This window comes from Talpa europaea, assembly GCF_964194135.1.
Source record: "Talpa europaea genome assembly, chromosome: 3".
Classification (NCBI taxonomy): Eukaryota; Metazoa; Chordata; class Mammalia; order Eulipotyphla; family Talpidae; genus Talpa; species Talpa europaea.
In genome coordinates, this window is record NC_140069.1 from 91961847 (window position 1) to 91983911 (window position 22065).

Sequence of the window (22065 nt, forward strand, 5' to 3'; positions counted from 1 at the left end):
ACAAACAAACAAATAAATAAATAAATAAATAAATAAAACATGCCTCTATAAAAAAATAAAATAAAAATTAAAAAGATAATAAAATAGACACTACTCATTGAGTATTTAGTCTGTGCTAGATATTCTACTAGATGCTTTGTATGGAATTATTTTAATTGTTATATTGATCCAGCAATTTTCCAGTGTTATTCCTATTTCTGCAAATGAAAAGAAAGAAACTAAAGGAACTTAATTTGCCTTATGCTCCCGCAGTTAGGTAGAGTCAGTATCAAATTTGGAACCTAGATTTGTATCCAAAAGTTTTTCTCTTTCTGCTTTTCTCTGCCTCAGTGCTTGGCAGTAATGGGGAGGATTATGTATTCTTTTACTCAGCCAAGAGATAACACTTCATTTGGTTCAGTTTGCCAGAGGTACAAAAATCTCCCTTGTGTTTCTTTTGCCAATCCCTTTTTCATGCCCTAAAACCATGGCTTCTATTTCTCTCATATCCACCCTGAACTATTTTATGTGTTGTAAGCGTATTACCACTGTTTCTTTGTTTTTGTAATAGAAATGAGAGCATCCTAACACACACTTTGCCTCTGTGTAATGGAATTTGTGTTATGTTTTGGTCTCTTTTGTTTCTTTTTTCTTCTTTCAAAGAATAATTTCTGAAATTCTGTGCCCTTTCATCTCTCTTCTGCTGCACCACCCTAGACCTCTCCTGACCTGTTGCAGTGGATTCCTAACTAGCCTGCTTCTCTCACCTCACACCATCCAACCAACTCAAGGAATTGCCAGTCCAGTAAACATTGAACAATTATCATCCACACAAGGGTGAGGCATACTCTATAAACACAAAACTGATTGACTTGCAACAGGTCAATGGCTTTCTACTGGCTACAGAATAGAGACCCAGGTCCTGGAAGGCTCCAAGTTTTAGTCCCAGCCAGCATTTCCAGTCAGCCAGCCCCTCCCACAGGCTCTGCTTTAAGGCACCACTCTGCTGTTTCCCTAACTTGCCAGTAATTTCCACCCCTTTGTTCCTGTTTTTTGCTTCCTGGAATGACCTCCCTTCCCTCTTCACTGAGTCTTTCTCCACCCCAGATCTGATGAACTGCTTGACACTCACAATACTGCTTAAATGTAACCTCTTCCCTCCAACATTCAGGATTACTTCTTCCACCCCAGCTGGTGAGGGAAGCACAGACACTAATAAACTCATTTATTCATGTCCCTCAGCAAGGGGGATAAGTAAAATATTTACAAGGAGTTGCTGGAACAATTATGGACATCCTCCATATCTCTCCTCCCTTAAGAGCCTACTGTCTCCTCCCCGAAACTAGCATCATTGCTTCTTTGCTTTGAATCGACAATATCTAAATCAAGATCTTTTTCATTTTGTTAGTTTGACTAGATTATAAATTCACTAGGTCTATTTTACCTTTGTTTCTCCAGATTGTAATCCAGGGCCTTGCACCTCAGGTATGCTCAGTACATATGGAGTTCAATTCAGTTTGGTCTCTACATTATTTTAGGTGGATTTGTTTCCCTACTTGACTAATCCTTCCTGGCAGTGTGAGGTGATGTGACAATAAGCACACAAATTCATAACCAAGGGCAGAAGGTCTTTAAATGTTTTAGGTCTCAAACTGCTTCACATTCTGATAAATGCTATCAACCAAAAAAAAAAAAAAAAAAAAGGCTCTTGTGCATGTTACATGTTACAGAATTTGAATGCCATTTCTGAATTCCCCATTAAAGCCCCTGACCTCCAGTTCTCTGCTTCAAGAGAATACTGTTTCCTTTTTATTGCAGGGGAATAGCTAATTTTGGGGACTCAGAGCTATTGGAATTTTTTTTCCTTGATATTTGTCTTTTCTTAGACTTAAGTAACATTTCCTGAGTAAGAGATTTAATTTTAAGGAATATTTCCTTTCAGCTATGAAAATTATGGTTATATTTCTAAAAGATCCCTGCTCTTTAGAAATGTATTATTAAAGGAGGGAATAATCATGACATCAGATTTGCTTCAATATAATGTGTGACAATGAGGGACAGGGGCTGAGTAAAAGTATAAATGAGACAAAGTTGCCTGTTGTGAGTGATTGAAACTGGGTGATAAGTACATTGATTTCTTCATTCTGTTCTACTTTTAGATGCTTGAAATTTTCTGTAATGAAATTTTGAAAAGGAAATTTTGAAAGTATTGCAGTTTTAGAAATTCTTGTTTTTTTAACAAAATATAAGAAAATCAACATGAATACAAAAGATCTTTCTCTATAGTTGGAATTTAGTTTATGCAATTCATTTGAATGTTAAAACAGTTACGCCTAAATCTGCAAAAGACTGTCTCATGAACAATGCACTTCCATAAACTGTTCACATCACATTTTATCTTCTCCACAAAATTAAAAGGTAGGTGGCATTTCTCAGTGCTTGTGTCACAGGCTTATGAATATCTTACTGGCAGCAAACCTTCATCATTTTTAGAGACTGAAAAGGTAATCTGTAGACAAGTCTGAACAAGGGGTGCACATATATTTAGCTTAACTTAGAAAATCAAGATGTGAATGAAGTGAAGATACTGGTTTTCTTCTGTGTTTCATAAACTACCTCATTCCAGAAGTCATTTCCAAAAAGCATACCAAAAGTGTTGTAAATAGTATCAATATTATTAGGATAAGTGCACTAATGTAGGAAAGTCAGTAGCAGGTTGTATCTGCAAGGTTCCTTTTCAGAATTGTTTACCTTATAACTTCATAACATATATGTCTTATGTTTGTTTATTTTATATAGTTTGGACTTATTAAATGTTAACGTTTCCCCAAAGGCCAATGTGTAGTTTTTTGTTTCGTTTACAACATGTCTTCTAGACTTTGAAGGTTTCTTTTTTTTCTTATTTTTTTTTTCAGTTTGTAATAAAGCTTTAAAACCAAGTCTTAACAATGTCTGAGGACAATGTAGCCAGTCTACTATCGATGCCAGATAATGTCAAAGCACACATTAGTTTATATCCAACTTCAGCTCGTATTTATTTTATTTATTTTTTGTTTTGTTTGCATATTTATTTTAGATATATCACTCTGGAATTTAAAACTTTTATGTTGGTGCTTCTGAGTATAATAAAACTGTTCCAGTAATTAAAAATAGAAAGCTAGTTCTACATCAGAAGGAAAAGGGTATCATTTACCTTCTCAATAAATACTTCAAAGCTAGAAAATTGGTATTATTCTCTCTTGTCATTTTGTTATCTATTGTGAAATTTTGTTAGACCCAACAGACAAAGCTGCTCTTCAAACTACACTCATCAGCCTCTGGGTAAACTCTCTTCCTGGTCTTTTGATTGTGGAGTAAAGCTGCTCGGCTAAGCAGCCTCTTCTGATCTGGGAGATAATGATTGTGGATGGTCCCAAGACACAGCCAAGCCTGGCCCTAGACCTGGCTCCTGGTTGCAACCTCCAGCCTCTGTGATTTTTCAAGGCAATTTCCCTTGCCTTTTTAGTTTCTTCATTTTTTGAAAAATAGAGATACTAATCAAACTTACAGGGTGATTTTGAGGATCTTTAAGGATACCCTGTGAACTATAAAATGTTATATAAAAATGAAGCATTATTTTTAGGACCAATTCTGTTACATTTGTACAGTTGGGAAGCATATGAATAACACAATTATATGCCTCCTTGTTAAATCATTTCAAAGTGAAAATTGTATAGTCATGCATATGTACCCATAAGCCATCATCCTACATTTTGGAAGATAAAAATTATTTTTAAAGAGAGACTTTTTCCTAAAAGATATAATTCCAATAATTTTTATCTCAGGATTTGCATTGTTTTTTATGTAAATAAGAAAGAGCTTGGTGTGCATCTGTTATGTTCAAGGAATCGCAGAGGATAAGACATAGTCTTTGTCTTTGAGGTTTCATACTCTGCTCCTGGAGAAGAGGGCATTCCCTAAAACAACAGGATCTAAAGTAATCATCTAGCCCTACCCTGCTCTTGTCAGCCTTTCAGAGCAAGCACCTTTCACAACTTTCCTAGCCTGCAGTCTGGCTGCCAATCATTCAGCTTTATTTAAACAATGTTGTTATCCACCCAACCTCCCTTGCTCCTGGAAAACCCTCTTCCATCTTTTACTGCATCAAATTTTATTCAGATCCTTCTCAACTCAAATGACCTCTCAACAAAACCTTCTCCAGTCCCCAGTTAGAGCTTGCAAACACAAATGTGGATCCAGAATGTGTGGAACTCAGTGGCAAGGTTGATTCGTGGAGAAAATGAGTCTGAAAGAATTGGTGAATATATGGGCAGCTGAGCCAGAAAATGGATAGCTGCCCAGTGAGAACAACCCTCAAGAAAACAGCTCTATCATAAAATATTGTAAATATTTGAAAAATAAGTATTGACCATACTGACACTGATTCATTCTAAGGTATGTTTTCCTTAATATGCCAACTTTTTAAAATCTTAAAAGTAGGTTATATTTTAAAGTACACTTGGATGATGTGTTCTTTATCTCACTAATTTACAAAATGTGGTACTCCATGTTTAAATTAAAAATTATAAACCAGTATCTTCAGTATTGGTAGTAGCGGGAAAGTTGATAATGGACATAAGAAATCAGAAAAAAAAATACACTTAAAATTTGTATTTATTGTCTTTGAATACAAAATGTTTTCCGATTCATTCAGTATAGTTAGAATATGAATAAATATCCAAAACAGCTCAACAATGAGTAGGAAATTCTTTGTGAAATTTATTTTGAATCTCTGATCCACATTTAATTTTAAAGGGATTTTAGTACTCATCATTCTCTCAATTTGATTTTTTTTCTATTGATCTGCTCTAGTGTTTTTGATACTTTTATTGATAATTGAAATAAAGACACTGCTAAAACAATCAAACCTGAGAGATCTACCTCAGGAATTTAATAGTTAGAATTACATGTATTATTTTAATGCAGATTTGTAGTTGTCACTAGGCATTTCTACAGCATTTTTCCTTTGAATCTATTAGGGAAAAAATATGAATTTAAAATAAGTTCCAAATTAAAAATATATATATAAAACATCTACCTATATTAGCAAAGCCTGTACAAAAATGCTTTTCATTCTTAGCGCACTCTGATTTCTGTATTGAAGCTCTGTGTTTCTTGACTTAGCTAAAGATCTTTAGGGCAGTTAGGTGCCAAGTGGAATGATTTGACCTGTTCTAAATTTAGCATATGCTAAGTGAAGAGAGCCAAAAATGTTGTGATAGTCTTACTTACAAACTATCACTTTGAAAATAAAGGTTTAAGTAAACTCACTGAATGAACCATTCTTTTGGCAAATGCCAAAATAACAATGCTTTCATTCTTTATAAATTTTTAATGTCAGGTGTATCCTTTGATTTTATTATTAATTTATATCAAAAAAGAACAAAAATACAGTAACATATACAAAAAATAGCAATCAACATTAACATTAAAGATGGTATAATCCTTTGACTTGAATTCTTAATTATAGAAATATGAGTATTTTGATAGGAAAACAATTTAAATCTGTAAGATGTAGAATTATGGTTTTGCATCATGTCTCAAATTATTTTTTGTTAGATGAGGACTTTAAAAATAATTATTAGATGTCCTTTTTTGTGAGGACTTCTAAATAAATTTCAAAAAAAACCACTACACAGGGGTGAGTAATAATTAGGGATACTAACTCAAGTACCCTAAAGGATGTATCATTAGCCACTATGATATTCTATTGCATTCCTCTTCTTTGTATAGTAACACAAAGGACTTTAAGTTTTTTTCAAACTAACCTCGATGGCTTGCTGGATTTACGATCATTTCTAAGAAAAAAAGAACATGACATGTTTTCTTGGTATATATAATAGAATGAAGTTACTATAAACAGGAAGGAGAACCGCGAGTTGATGGTACAGATGAAACTGCTGGCTAGAGGAAAGGGATGTAGCATTGGTGTTTAAGAGTGTGAAGATTGTGTTTTTATTCAAGTTAAACCTTCACAGGAAACAGTTTGACAACAGACTCCTGTAGCACTGGAAACCATGGTGCCATAAATTTCCTACTATTTATGTCCTTAAGTGGCAGGATTTTTGTTAAATCTTCTAACTAAGAGTTTTTTTTCCTTAATAAAATTCCAAGAACTGTTTGGCATTTTGGAGATAACATATGCTAATTCAGTTTATCCAAGTGCTGAACTAGACTTTAAAATTAGTATTTATGCTTTCCTCTAATTGTAAACCATAAAATCTATGAGGCAAATAATGAAAAAGCTAGCTGTCAGAATGCAGTGACTTTGGTTGAAAGGACATCCAGTAAAGACTGAGTTGATCAGATTCTAGCCTTGACTTCCCATGTATGTAAGTTACCAGATGGGCTGGAATTTTTCTCCTTTGATATCTGCTGTATCACCAATGTGAGAATGGAACGCTTGACCTCAGGCAACCGTTGAGATATCTCTGAGGCTTACCAGGGTGTTTGATGAGGGTCTGGGTTTAGAGCTGTGATTTTCAAAGTGTTCCATGGTATCACAGATACCAGCTATAAGTTAAAAAGTAAAAGCACATTTAATTATTAAAAAATTGCTAAACACAACTGCAACTCAAATGCATCATGTAATGTATTTTAACATACTGGACACTGAATTCTTGTTAACTCAATGCCAGATGTTTATGCAGCTTTGTGTGGATCAAAGCTTCTTATGCTAGAAAGTAAACATCATGCAACTTGTCTAATAGGTCCCTGCTGCTTCCTATTGACTAGTTCCAGATGTATCTTTGATACATTCATGTGAGTACAAATGAATGATTTTTTTTTTTTTAAGATTTATTTATTTATTTATTTATTTATACAAGCTCTGGGTACAGTCAGAAGTGCAGGAGGGTGAGAGAATTCACCAGAGCCGGAGGAGCGGGGAGCAGAGCAGGCAGAAGGACCGAAGTACACTGCTGAGGGGAGCAGCGAGCGGCAGGAGAGGTCTGTGCGCCATGTGGGACCCTCCTCTGGTGGCCGGGGAGCAGCGGGGATCGAACCAGCGCCACAAAGGCTGCGGGCAACTTCACAACCCAGCGCTCAACTGTTGAGCCACCAGGGAGGCCCTACAAAGGAATGATTCGTTGTATGGCTGAACCTTTTTCAAAAGTATATTGAGAGCGTTTATAGTTTGCAGTGGTCTTTGTTTTTTCTCTTTTTATGTGGTTCACTCTTTTTCAAAAGTATATTGAGAGCGTTTATAGTTTGCAGTGGTCTTTGTTTTTTCTCTTTTTATGTGGTTCACTCCTATAGAATTGTGACGGGGAGTATATAGTTCCATATACTGTTCCATCACATAGCATAATGTCCCAAATAAGTCCTAGGCTCTCATGAAATAGACACATGTATCATACATAACTGTGTGTGTATCATATATAACTCTGTGTGTGTATCATATATAACTGTGTGTATGTGTACCTTTAAATAGAACTTCATGGCTTGATAAGCTTGAGAAGGTTCCTTCCTGGGAGGATAGAGGCAGAAGTAGCTTAGTTGAAAGAACTCAACATTGAGGAGATATGTTATAACTCCTGCCCATCACCACCTTTTGTTTCTTAAAGGTCCATTACCATGTTTTTTAAACAGTTGATAAAAAGCAAAGTTCTCTGCTGATTGCCAACGTAGGGTGTTTTTTTTCCTAGAAGATTCTTTTTTTCTCTCCTTGATTAAAGTACTGTGAAGACAGTTTCTGAACTCCTTATCCTATAGATCTATTGTACATCCCATAGCATTTTGTAGTTATTCAGTAAATACTTGATGATTATTTTGTTGATTAACTGAAAATAGATTACTGTTTGGACATGATGTTGCTCCAAGCAAAAAAAAATAAAAATAAAAATAAAATAAAATACTGTGAAGAGAGGAACACATTTTAATGCCCCTTTCCTTAATCATTTATCTTCAAACTTCCCATTTGAATTAGTAGTCAAAGTCTCCCATCAGTATTATCTAATAAAACTCACTTCAGTAAATTACTGACTTATTTTCTAGCATTTAACACAATTCCCTGTCTGTAAAGACTTTTTTTTAGAGCAGTTTTAGGTTCACAGCAAAATTAAGAGGATAGTACAGACTTCCCATGTGCTGTCTGCCCCCATATATCCATACCTTTCCCCATTTTATCATCCTCCATCAGTGTTACAAGTGAATGTTTGTGAGGCTGCATGGAATGTTTGATAGAGGTCTGGCACATACTAGATACTCAACATAAATATTCAACTCATTTTCGAAATGCACATATGCCTATTGGTGTAATCTTAGAAAAGATGATTTTTTCTATAAGTATGTATGCCCCCCCCCAGAAAAAATGGAGGATTATACTATATGTTAATATGTGTTCAGTTGTCATTAGTGAACATCAGAAATACAGGAACTTTTTCTCCATGTTTTCCTCTAATTTTTCAACAGTGTGCATGGTTTTATAATCTTTGATTTTTAAGGACTTGTGTTAAAACATTTTTTCTATGACAGGTATTAATATTTTTTATGTCTTTAGTAAATAGTCAAGTGGTATGCTTTATAATACATAAATTGTGTGACCACATATTAATGAGATAAATAAACAATGAAAATATAAAACCATAACTTGGTAAGTATGGACCCTAGAATTCATCACCTTATGAGGGTATATATTTACTCTATTGGTAATTCAGTTGACCAATAAATATTTTAAGTTGCTTTTTGAAAAGTACATTATCGCCTTAGAATGCTTTACACAAAAATCAGGCTTACTCCTTTAAAAGTACTGTTACTACTCAGCTTTTTATTTTTGATTCAATATTTTATTAAAAAATATGCACAAAAAGAGCATACATTAGGAGTCTATGGTATGTTATATGTTGAAACACACATACTGACTAACTTCAAAATGTCTTTTTGCAGCAGATTAGACTGAGTTACCTCTGGTGGTTTCCGAAAATTAAATCCTCCACCAAACAATTACATTTCTCATCACTGAAGATAATGGAAAGAATGTCCTGTAGAGTAGAGAAAATTCTAAAAGGAGTTTATAAACTTATTAATCAAAAGGGAGTTTGGTGCATAACACCAATATTAGTTTAATGTATACTTATCCTGTATTGAAGAAAAATTAATTTGATGGGTAACTTCTGGAATATGTATTTTTAATTAATTAGGTTATATAGAAAAATAAGACTTATTTTAAAACATTAAAAACCTTTTCTGTTCAGGAATCTTAATTTTTTCTTTTAGGTATTTGTTTTAAATTAGTGGTTAGAACTTACTTTTAAACACCTCATGTCTTATTTTGTGTGCCTGCACATATTTTTAATTTAGCTGTTAACTTTATTCTTTCCATAATGGTGATTTTTTGTAATGTTTAGTCTCATTTTACATGCTTCTGCATTTCTCTTCAATCAAGGCTGTAATGTAGAAGACTATTCCCATGGCAGAAATAATGTAGGTAGTGTAGAATGTGGCTAAGCAATTCATAGCTCACTTATGCCAAGGACTTTTGAAGTTTATGAATGTGAAGAATAAAGAACCCCCTCCTCTGATGTAGCAGTAAGGGCATTAAAAGTCATCTTGTACCCAGGACATCCAAACACAAGGCAATACATTAACCAGAATAATGTATTATAAACATCTTCAAATCAAGAATTGAGTCTTCCCCCACCCAGATTGTGTGCTCAATACAGCAAGGTTATTTCCTACTTCATAGCTGGCCAAATTCTGAAAAATATAGAAAGTTTTATATTTCTTTGTGGCAAGCTTTATTCCTGTTAGTCCCAGAAAATGTAGTCACCCCACCCTCAGCCCCCCACCCCAGTTCAGATTTGTGGGCTTTTTTACCTCCGTAAGTTGTTCCTCTTGCCCAACTTCATTTCCTAAAATATGTAGGAAGACCAATGTTTGCCTTTGCTCCATGGTCCTATACATAGAGATTTGCTTTGATTTCTGTGCCAGTTGAGAGTAGATTGTATATTCTTTACTTCTTGTTACTTATCCCATATGATTTGTGTGTATTTCCTATGAATAAAATACTTCTCATGCAGAACCAATGTAGTAGTAAAATTCAGTGAATTTAGCTTAGTTATATACTTCCTACTATAGTCTATACACCAATTTCATCAATTATCCCAGTAATGTATTTTATATTATCTCCCCCAATACAGAACTCACTCCAGTATTGCAAACTGCATTTAGTAATGTCCTTTTGGGCTTTTTTTAATCTGACAGTTCTTTATTCTTTGTTTATTTAATACCTTGACATTTTTAAAGAACACAGACCAGGGCTTCCCAGGTGACGCAAGGGGTTAAACACCGCACTGTGAAGCAATTTGTAGCCTCTGCAGCGTGAGTTCAATTCCAGGCCAGCCAGGGAGCAACCCACATGGTGCAGCCGACCTCTCCTGACTCACCCGCTGCTCCCTTCAGTCAATCTGCCTGTTCTGTTCCTCATTCTGTCTCTGGTGAATCCTCTCACCCCTCCACATCTCTGACCTGTACCCAGCTCTTGTATTTATAAATAAATCAATCTTTTAAAAAAAAAAAAAAAGAACACAGACCAGTTGTTTTGGTAAGTGCCCCTAGATACACATTTGTTTCTGGGTGATTAGATTCAAGTCATGCATTTTTTTGATATCTTGTCCTTAGTGGTACTGGTTGTCTTTTGGTTAAGGTGTTACCTTGTTTCTCATTGTGCAGTTATGAATTTTCCTTGTGCAATTTATGTGAAGATGCTTTGAGGCTAATATCCTGCAATTACCTGGGCATGCGCATGTGTATACACACACGTACACACACACACAAGATTTAGCACATTGGCAAGTCTTATAAGAATCAAATTTTTGGTATGATAATTGCAAAATGTTGATTTTCCAACTCCTTTCCTTCTCTATTATTTTTCCACTGAAAGAAAACCTTTCCCTTATGCCCAATTACTCCCTTTTCCCTTGTGCACTGATACATTTGCTTTCTCTAAAATGAAAGTTATGTTTATAGATCTACAGATTGTTTTTTATTCAATGGCATATTATCCGTTGCTTTTTTTTTATTATTTTGGTGCTCAGATTATCTCAAGTTCAGCCAGAATTGTCTCCAAGGTGATTTTTATGTCATTTGATTAAGAGTAGAGAGTGGTATTTAGTTTCTGTGGTATGTCTCTCTTATGAACAAATAATAATTCTTGTGACTATTTTTAGTTTGATTGAACTTAGGAATTAATTCCAAAAGGCTGGAAGAGGTTAAATATTTTTTCATTTAAGCATACAATTTTCTAATTATACTGGCTATATAGATATTTATATATATAAATATATAGATATAGATATAAAACATATGCATATACATATATAAAATATGATAAGTTTAAGCTAGGAAGAGTAAAATGCTGCTTGAACCCACTGCTTATGTTGACTGTGTTACGTATTAGTGAATTTTATATAGCTAAAATTATGTCATGTATACAGAATTTGTGTTTTTGCTGTTTCTACTTAGCCTGTAATTGTTTTCTACAAGTCATAAAAATTACACTATTTAATTTTTCAATAACATTGTATTTTAAGGTTCCACCTTTCCTTGTCTTTTTATTCTCATTATTGCAGTCTTAAGCAAAGGGAAAAATTTGTCTCCTACCTCCCTCCTCAAATTCCACATTATTGCATCCTCCACTTTCCCCCAGAATATCACAGAAAATATCCACACAGCAATACATCTAATAGTATCAAAGACTGGGAAGAGTATTTATTTTGTACATACTAATTGTACTTTTGATTTAGTTATGGCAAGCCTCTCAGTGATAAATTGTTTTCTCTAAATTGACATCAGTGTTTGGCAAATAGAATCAAGTCATTCAGTAAAGTATCCACCTGCTCACTGCTCTGGTATATTTAGAATTATATGCACAGTTTTCATCTCTTGAAAGCAAGGACCATCTCTGGTTCTACCCACCATTGCATGTAGTACTTGTCAAACTTGGCACTACAGAAATTTTATATCAGATAATCCTTTGTTGGGAGGGGTTTCTTCCTATGCGTTGTAGACTATTTAGCAGCATCCCAGCCTTTACCTAGTAGAATTCAGTAGCAAAATTTCTTCATTCTCCCCCCTTACCTCCGCAGCCTGACAAACAAAAATGTCTCTAAGACATTGCCAAATGGCCTGGAATGCGGGTGAGGTGGTGCAGGATGGGGAACAAAATAACCCTTGTGACCATTGCTCTAGTATAATGCTGACACACAATAAGCTTTCTGCAGAATACTTGATAAATTAATAAATATATTTAACTACAACCAGACATTTAAGTATTGGACATTTCCTTTAAGTCTTTGTAATTTACAACTGGAATTATATGTTTACAATCATTACTGCAATCGTGTTGTCTTGTAAACAACGGTTCTAAAGGTCTTAACTTATCTAGAGCAGAAGTTTTCAGGTATTTTACTATAAAAACTCTTTTATATTTGAAAGAATGAGTTTTCTAAAAACCAAAATAGGCTACAATATGTGTAGTGTGTATGTGTTTGTGTTTTTCAAAATGTTGATACAAAAATGACATCAAGATTAGACCATCTGGAAGTTTGAATAAGCCTGGTCAGTTGGTGGGGGCAGGGAAGAATGTGGGAGAGATTCCATCTGGGGAAAGTATAAGGGCAAAAAAGGGAATGTATATGCCCAAGGGGACTTTTTAGAGATTGCTTTAAGTAGAAGGCATGAGTTGATAAATGGGTGAAATTTTTTTTAGGACTTAATTTATACTTAAAATTTTTTTAAAATAACTTTGTTGAGATTAGTAACATATGACTGTCTTTATATAAAAAGGTTGTAAAGGAAAAACCAGCATTCAGAATTAGATTACTATAATAATAAGTTTAAAATGCTAAATAGTTTTAGAAATGTTATTATGAAAATTTTATCATGCCTTTTTCTTAAGAAAGATTTAGGTTAATATAGTTAACGCTTAGGACTTTTTTCTCAACACAATTCCTTTGAGCTTTGATGATTTTTTTCTTTAAAAAGTAGCTGTTTAGCAGCTTAAGACTCCACCATTAATGTTCCTCACTGAAAACTATACTTGTAAATTTTTGAGTAGAGAATTATTAATGATTCGTGCCTTTTAAGATAGATATGTTTGTCCCTTTCTGTCATTCAAAATAAGAATGAAGGGGATATGAGTAAATAGTAATATTTTTATTTCAAAGAAAGGAATATTTGATTTTATTTAGAAACAGCTATTTTAAATTGTTTCAATCTTTTTCAATTATAAGTACTAAAATTTACATAGAATTTGCTAAGGGGTATAATGAAGCTTTTTGTAGAGGCAAAGTGATCTTGATTATGGAGAGAATTTTAAAAAAGCTTGATGAGGGCCTCCCCTGGTGGCGCAGGCGATTGAGCGCAGTGCTGTAAGGTGGTCTGCAGCCTCTGCAGCATAGGTTCAATCCCTGCCAGCCTGCAAGATAACCACATGGCGTAGCAGTCCTTTCCTGTCTCGCCCGCTGCTCCCCTCAGCAGTGTATTTCATCAGTCTGCCTGTTATGTTCCCTGTTCTGTCTCTGGTGACTCCTCTCACCCTCCAGCACATCTGGCCTGTACCCTGGCTCTTCTATGCATGAATAAATAAATCTTTTTTTTTAAAAAAAAGCTTGATGAAGATATTAGAGGATTGTGGGCAGCATTTGTATGGTGTTATTGAGGCATATATTTGTTTTATTGGTTTAGAGTGTTAATAATTTAAACTTTTAGAGCAATTTAATTATTCTTGCTTTTGAGAGGATGATACTACAGTGTTATCAACCCAAGTGATTTTTGGATATGACAATTTTCTGTAGAGAATTGTGTGATGTTTGTTCTTGCACTTTGTATTTTAATGGAGAGAAGAATAATTTATAGTTATGGAAAGTTTTTAGCTTCCTCTTTTTATAGTAGATTATTTCACTCATTTGGAATATAGAATAAAACAATTCTTAAAACTTGCTACTAAACACAAAGACATTTACAAAAAACTGTTACAGTGAAATGACTCAATTGTCTCTCAAGTCTTGTGTGCTAGTGCTTCTGTATTGTTATAAAACATTATAATTTGAGGAGCTTGCTGCCTTACAATTTTTATTATCTTGAAATTAAAAGTCTTTTTCCTTGCTTTCAGTAATTAGTGCATATAGAGAGTTTCACTATGAAGTATATAGTACCTTTTCTTTCTGTAGCCATATAATTGTTCCTCAGAGCTACTTTATTTGAAAAATATTAACTTAAAAAATCTTTTTTAAGATGCATTTTCACTTTTTTATCATATTTGTTTGTTGGCCTTAGGAATACCCTAGACCAATTTGCCCAACAAAATAAATAGCCACTAATTCTTTAGTTACCCAGTCACACAAGCCACATGGGCTTCCATTTAGAAAACTACAAGGGCTCAGTACATGAGCCTAGCATCTACCATGTTATTGTAGCTCTAGAACTTTTCCATCATCACAGACAGTTATATTGGATACTCTATTCTAGAATAGGAGTTGGTAAACAGCAATATACAAAACTAATTTTGTATATAAGGTTTTATCAGAATACAAACATGACCATTGTTTACATACTATGTATGATTTCTTTCAGGTTGTACTAGCAGATTTGAGTTGTTGGAACAGAGACTATGTGGCCCATCCATCCTAAGACATTTTCTCTCTGTCCCTTTACAGAAAAATTATGATCCCTGTTTCAGAACATACATTTTCATGAAGTTGAGGCTGTTTAAATAGCATAGTTATTATATCCTAGCCTATATTAGTACCATAACATGTTATATAAGGCAGGTTATCATAGTTCAAAGATAAACCAGACCCAAAGAGTCTGGTTCAAGAATAGAATATTAGGCCAAACATATGGATTATGAGGTAAGAACAGTCTTTTCTTTGTGGGAACTGAAAGGTATGCTCTTCTCTGGTAGATCAGATTATTTTCAAACAATATCCTGAAAGAAAGAATAGTCAATATGCAAGGTGTCAATCTACTCAAAGTGAGCTGTGCAACTGTCAGAATTAGCACACAGTTGCCAGGAGGCCCATCCATGATACTGACCCAATATCACATTTGGGTCCAGAGCTGTTTGGGACTTAAGGGTAGACTCTGCAGACAACACAAGGTCAGTTAGAAGATTAATAAAGTAAAGTGGGGTGAAATTCATCTAGTGTATTTTATTTTATTTATTTATTTTTAAGATTCATTTATTTATTTATTTATTTATACAAGCGCTGGGTACAGTCAGAAGTGCGGGAGGGTGAGAGAATTAACCAGAGCCAGAGCGGGGAGCAGAGCAGGCAGAAGGACCAAAGAACACTGCTGAGGGGAGCAGCAGGCGGCAGGAGAGGTCTGCGCACCATGTGGGACCCTCCTCCGGTGGCCGGGGAGCAGCCAGGGATCGAACCCTTGCTGCAGAGGCTGCGGGCAGCTTCGCAACCCAGCTCTCAACCACTGCGCCACCGGGGAGGCCCCATCTAGTGTATTTTACATGAAAATCTTTCAATTAAACTTTTCCATTTTTATATAAATAAAATTAGTCAAAGATGTTTATTAATGGAGTACCTCATTTCTGATATTTGATTGGATCATTTTGGTATTTAATAGTCTTTTTTTAATCTTGTAGAATATTTAAGAAATGTACTCTCTTAAATGACATGTGAAATACTTAAATTCATTTTGTTTTACCGCTTGACACCTAATGTTTTCAATGCTGTTCTAACCCATGTTGCTGTTTCATTTGTGTGTGTGTGTTTGGCTTATAGTTTTCTGAATGGTAGCCAGATCTTCATGATGTATTATGGTTGTACCCCAGACAAATTTGACTTTGAGGAATCCATTAAACTCTGATTTTTTTTAATTACATATTTTTAGTTGATTTCAATTTGTACATTGTCATATAGTCTAATAAAAGTAAGGTTTTAACATTGGCCTAATAGAATTGTCTTTGTTATTTTGTGAGGGTTAAACTGGCACAGTTTCTAATTCAAAGTGCCCTTGCTTCTCCTCAGCTAGGGCTTCAGTGAGTGCCTTATAAAGGCTGACCCTCACAGGAGCAGATTATAGTGTAGAACGAGAAGCTAAATTTAGAGGTAAGCCAGGCCTCTGCTCCAAATAGTAACAGCTAGACTTTTGGTAAACAGAATATCTTCATTTAGTCTTTCTGTACTAGTAGGTGAGTCTTTCTTTTTACTTGTGGTGTTGTGTATCACAATTTTTGCATACATTTTTATATTTACATGTTATTATGTTATTTTTTTCACCTAGAATGTAGTGAAAGTTTGAAAAACAAGCTCATATAACTGGACTGTGAAGAAATAGACTTTTGTGTTTAGAACTGAAGAAAATGTAAACAAAGCTGAAGATTTCTAAAATAGAATTCTCTTGTAAGTAGGTTGTGTTTGGTGGTAATTCTCCATTAGCAGAAACAGATAGTTAATTAGGGATTTCTGTACATTTCTATTCTGTATCCTAAGATAAAACTTAGGACTCATACTTTAAAATCTTATTTAAATTTATTACAAAACAAAAGTATCTTTGGCAGCGTGTAAATCCTTTTCGTGCATATTCACCTAATAGTGAAGTTTCAGACTTCTTTAGTTTTGCATCTATTTTGGTTTTATGTCTCACTACGAGATGTAAATTTTAACCAGTATTTTTCTTTACTAACACAAGAAAAATTTTATATAATATTTGTTGTATTTTTAGAGGTAAGAAAATTTTAAGAGAACACATTTACCAAAAAAATGTACTTATGTATATATGTTCATTCCTTAAGCCACAATAAAGTATTTGCTAATCTAGAGTGAATCTATTGAAAATGCCAATAAGGAAATATCTGAATGAGTTTTACAAATATAAATAATGGATTGAAAGTTTCATTTCTATCATCTATCAAATGAAATGAAATTTCATTGATTAAGTTTATTGCATTATGATTATTTCCATCTGTAGCTGCTGCCTGGAAACACATAGCAGTCTGTCTCTTTCTACCTTAGCTCTGTATCTATACTTCTGTTGCTTAACCTATTATTCTGTGAACATTGGGATTGTCTCTCTCACTAGGCTCTGTGTTTCTTCAGGGCATGGTAACCTGCTAAGTCACCTTTGTTAAGCAGATGTGTTAAGCTCATTTTGATAAGCTCATGTATAGGATAGATAAGAGTTCGTGAAATGAATTGCTTTTTTGTGTTCATTGCTTTATTTTTTAATGTTTATTTCTACTCTGTTCTAATCACAACTAGTGTCACATTTTAAATTGTGTTTAGAATAGATTTATATAGTGATAGATTGTTTTATGTGAAGACAGAAGTTTCTCCTATTGGATGGGAAGAAAAATGTGTTACATAAACTGAATAATAATTTTCCATATTCTTAAGGACTTAAAACTTAGAAAAGTAATTAAGTATCTACTTGACTACTGGAAATTTTCTTGATTGCTTAGTGGTATAAATAACAAAGAATTTAGACATTTTCAAATCACAATGTAAAAATCTTTGAAAGGCAGTTAAATAATTTGCTTGAATTATGCAGATTATCTTAACTGAGCTTCATAATTTAGGCAATCTAGACATATTTCCTGACTATAATTTTTATGAGACCATTTATTATGTTTTTAAATTGTCTCTCAAGTCCAGAAGAACATACATTACTCTACTTTCTAGTCCCTAAGGTAAACAAACAAATGCGAAATCTATTAAGTTTCTTGTATCTTCTTAAATTTCCCTTGCATAGAAAAGGAAATACTCTATATACCCCCTTTTAGTCAGAAAATTATACTTTACATTCTTTTATTCAACTTGCTTCTTTTCCATTAACAATATATGTTGAACATCTTTCCATATGGGTGCAACAACTTATTTGACAATTATTTATTAAATGCTTTTTCTTTACTTGGTATGGTTTTAGGTACTCAATAAGCAGTATTAAGTAAAACCTATAAAATCCCCTACCCACATGGAGGTTACACTCAGGGAGGAAATAAACCATAGGCAAACAGATAAAAACAAAAGGGCAGATACTGCTAAAGACTGTGGAAAAAAATAAAGTTAGGTAAGGAGAGAGTGTGTGACAAGAAGTCACCTTAGTCCAGATGAACAAGAAAGACCTTTGCAAAGGAGGCATTTGAATGAGAGTGGAGAGTAAGCCACATGAATGGCTGGGGAAGATCCTCCCTAGAAGAGGGGTGACCATATCTGGCAATGGGAAGAAGGCAGGCTGGCTAGAGCAAGTGAGTGATGGAAAGAGGTGAATGTAAAGAAAGCAATCACACAGGGAACCAGGGCCAGAAATGTTATATATTAAGATCTTATTTATTCTTTTGTAAAACTTCACAATGTTTCATATGATACAGGCTATATAATAACTTATTTTATCAGACTCATTTATGGGCATTTAACTCCATTTTTTTATGAATCCAGCAGGTTACAACTTTTACACACACATTTACATATATATATATGTGTACAAATCTAGAATAAACTCCTAGTAAAGAAATTGCTGGGCCACAGGTTATACATATGTCAAGGTTAACAGATCTTCACCAAATGTATCCCAAGAGTATACTGCGTGGAGTTTATTCCCATGCCAAAATGTATATCTGTGGTGGTTTTCCCTGTATCTTTTGTCAACACTATGTATTATCACACTTTAAAAGTTTTGCTAGTTCAGCAGTTAAAAGTCCATCTCCTTTTTAAAAGTATATTCATTATAATTGAGGTGCAATATGTGCTATTAGCCATATCTTTTTATATGAACTGCTTATTTGTAATGAATAATCTTGATTTTCTTTGTTTCAGAAATTTTATGAATAAGCATCAGAAGCCAGTGCTAACAGGCCAGCGGTTCAAAACTCGGAAAAGGGGTAGGTTTTGTGTGTTTGTGTGGGAGATGGGTGTGTGCTTAACGTTATAGTCAAAGTTTTTCAGGTTGAAGAAAAATTAGAATGATCTTTGATTCTACCTAATTTACTTCTACTTTTATGAGATCTGGATGAAGAATTTGTAGTCCTACCATCAGACCCCAGAAGTGCTATTTACTTAGTGTGTTTGATTTCCTACAAGTCTTTTAACTTGTCTGAGTTGTATGTCCTTATTAACAAGATGAGGATAGTGATAGATGTTCAGAGTGCCTTACTCTCATGTGAGTTATGAAGGCAAATGATAAACTTGATTGTTTTTAAATCAACATTTGTACTTAGATTTTGTTTCCTTGTTGTTTTTGAGAAAGATGGCAAAGATGATAAATAAAAGAAAATTAGGCAGAGAGATAGTAAGGAATTTTACCTTTTCAGAATATAAGAAGTGAAATTAGGTTTATTGTTCTCAATTTCAAAACTCATGGTATTTTTTAATTGTGGGTAGAATAGTGTCTGCTGACCCAGTTTGATGAAGATTGGTAAAATTTGTATTTGTGTGAGTGATTTCTTTTTATGTAATTATATAAAGAATATTCTAAATATTTTTATATTTAATTAGTTTTGTGTAATTAAATAGGGATACTCTTGGACTCAGTTTTGAGCCAAAACTTGAGAAGGTTTTTAAAACAGAAAATATGATATGAAAGTAAGTCTCAATGCAATAGGTCTTTTGGATTAAAAGAGTTTGCAAGGCACCAAATAGCAATAGGCTGTATTTAACTATATATGCACCTGCTGGGAATCTTCCAGTACCCACTAAAAAATGAAACAAAAATTTTTGAATAACCAGAAAATGGTTGTTTTGCATGGTATTTCTACCTTGTGCACTCCTTTTTTCTTTGTTTTTCATCTCTGGCTCCTCCCCATAAATGAAGTACAAGTATAGTTTGAGCCACCTCCCTCTATTTAGGCCTCTTGCAAATTGTGTTCTTCCTACATTTCCCTGGTGAAACCTGGCAGCTGAAATGAATACAAGGCACTACAACCAGCATGCATTCATTGTGTCATTGTTTAAAGCAATCTTGCAGGGAAAATGTTGTAGGTGATTTCAAAAGGATTTAATCGGTAACAAACAGTATAGTCCAGAAACCTAATTACAATTAAAGTATTGTTCGGCCTAGCAATGTGATAATAGTTAATATGGGCGAGAGTAAGGTGCAGAAAGGTTTGCCATGCTTGCCCGCAGAGGGAACGTGTTAATCTCAGACCTGGATCTCCAGCTCAAGCAGCTTTGTTAGTGTGACGTTGATGCACTTTATCTGAGCTCAAAAAGCCAAGAGCAGGGCCAAGAATGTGTTGCACAACAGCAGACATGATTCAACGAGTAAACTGGCCCTTACAATCAGTGTTCAGTTTTGAAGCAGAAGGTTTTTTCTAAGTCTGAACTGGTTTGCCTCTGATTCATCTGATGGTCAAAATTGTGCCTGCATCTAATTGCTGCTGGGGTATTCAGAGAGAGAGCTACTGAGAAACATATTATATATTATTTTTCAGTTGATCTGAATTTACGTAACTCAGGTCATTGGAGGATTTAAACAAGTCTTGAGTTGTCTTGTGCCAAACTGCTGATACTTTTTTTTTTTTGCTGTTATGATGGGACTGGCTTCATACAAATGATTTGCAGTTTTGTACAACTAAAAAAAAAAAAAATCCACCAAGGTAATTTGCAAAGGCTATCTTCTGAAGAGCTATCTTCAGTTTGAAACTATTTCCTAGCAGAGCTAATGCTCTCCCTTTCCAAGTTAGTATAAAAATATATTTCTTATTGCTTAACCTTTAAATTAAACATCATGGTAAGGAACAGCCTACCAAATTCCATTGAGACACTCTTTTCCTTCACGAAAAATGTATAGCATGTTCATGATATGTTTTCCTCAAAATTGTGTTCTCCAATCTGGTTTGTAGGAATTAAAAAGGATGAAAATTTCTCCCTGTGGCCATGTTAAGTTTAGCTACATGAAATATTTAATAACTGAACTTTGCCTTCTGGATTAAAATTAGTGAAAAGAGAGAAAAAAGTGGTCAAACTATAAGCATCTAGAGTGACCACATACTCAATATTTCTTCCTGAGACTTTATTCTGTGTTGCTGGTTTTCAAACACATTTAGATTGACGTTAAGTGGTATTAGCAACTAATCATTCAAATCTTTAACTGTTGAAATATATGTTTAAATATTTATGTGTATGTAGTTAGAAAACTTATTTCTTACTACATTACCCTTCAAAAAGGCATGTGGATTGTTATTGTTCACTTAATTAACAAATTGGAAAAAATGCTGTTAGCCTAGTACCGTAGTTCCCAAAGAAAGCAATGATTTTACATAATTTACAAGCATATTTGAGTATCAGAAATAGGCCTGTTTTTTATGTCAGTATAAAGGCTATTATGACTAACTCTTCAGTGTCACACTGTGATGCATACACACAGTATAAATCTGAGACCCTAATTATATACTTCCATCTTCAGGGGAGCTTACCCTACCTGATGGAAACTCAAGGAAGTAATAGCATATTTTTTGTCAGGATTTTGTTAAGATTTCTGCTAGGCTGTCCTTAAACAAAGTGCAAATTACATATGCTATTGTTTCTAATGGAAAAGAGTCTTTAGATAAAAAAATTTGCCTTGTGTCCCCAGACTTCCATCAGTGTTGTTGCAGTTTTCTTATATGAGGATTTTGTATTCCCCTGGATAGACTCTTGATCTTAGCAGGTGGGAGTGTTTTTTTTTTTTTTTTTCATCCAACAAAGGAGTTACTGATCCTTTCATACCATCATGACTTTTTCAGGTTCCCAAGCTCTCAGTGGTCATTTTGACCTATTGCATGATTACTCACTGTTGAAATAGCCTTGATTGTGATAAGCTATCTTCCTTCTTTGACTTTTCCTCTTTCTTGGTAAATCTGCTAGAAATGTATAACCAGAGGATAAAGGGCTTTTTGTAAAAACAAGTTTTTAAGTTGTCCTTTAGATTGAAAACAAAGTCCTCTACCTGAATTCTTAGCATAGTCTGAGATTCACCTTAATTATCAACTAATATTTTCCAGTGCCGCGAATTTATACTTTTCAGATCATGCAAGGCTGTTTACCACCTGAGTCAGTATCCAAATCCCTCGTGTTGCCTTGGTGACAATGGCCTCAATTCATCTTGGAGGCT

The 22065-nt window shown here is 34.2% G+C and overlaps 1 protein-coding gene across 2 annotated transcripts in view; it reads left to right on the plus strand.

Moving 5' to 3' along the window:
• The window catches only part of BZW2 (basic leucine zipper and W2 domains 2), a gene marked incomplete at its 3' end in the record, with an annotated part of 53747 nt that overhangs the window by 2343 nt on the left and 29339 nt on the right, over positions 1-22065 (plus strand). For both annotated transcript variants that reach the window (XM_084229910.1, XM_084229911.1), the window contains exon 2: positions 18792-18856. In XM_084229910.1, the coding sequence (XP_084086036.1) occupies positions 18799-18856 (58 nt within the window). In that variant the 5' untranslated portion in view covers positions 18792-18798. The remainder of the gene's footprint in view (positions 1-18791; positions 18857-22065) is intronic.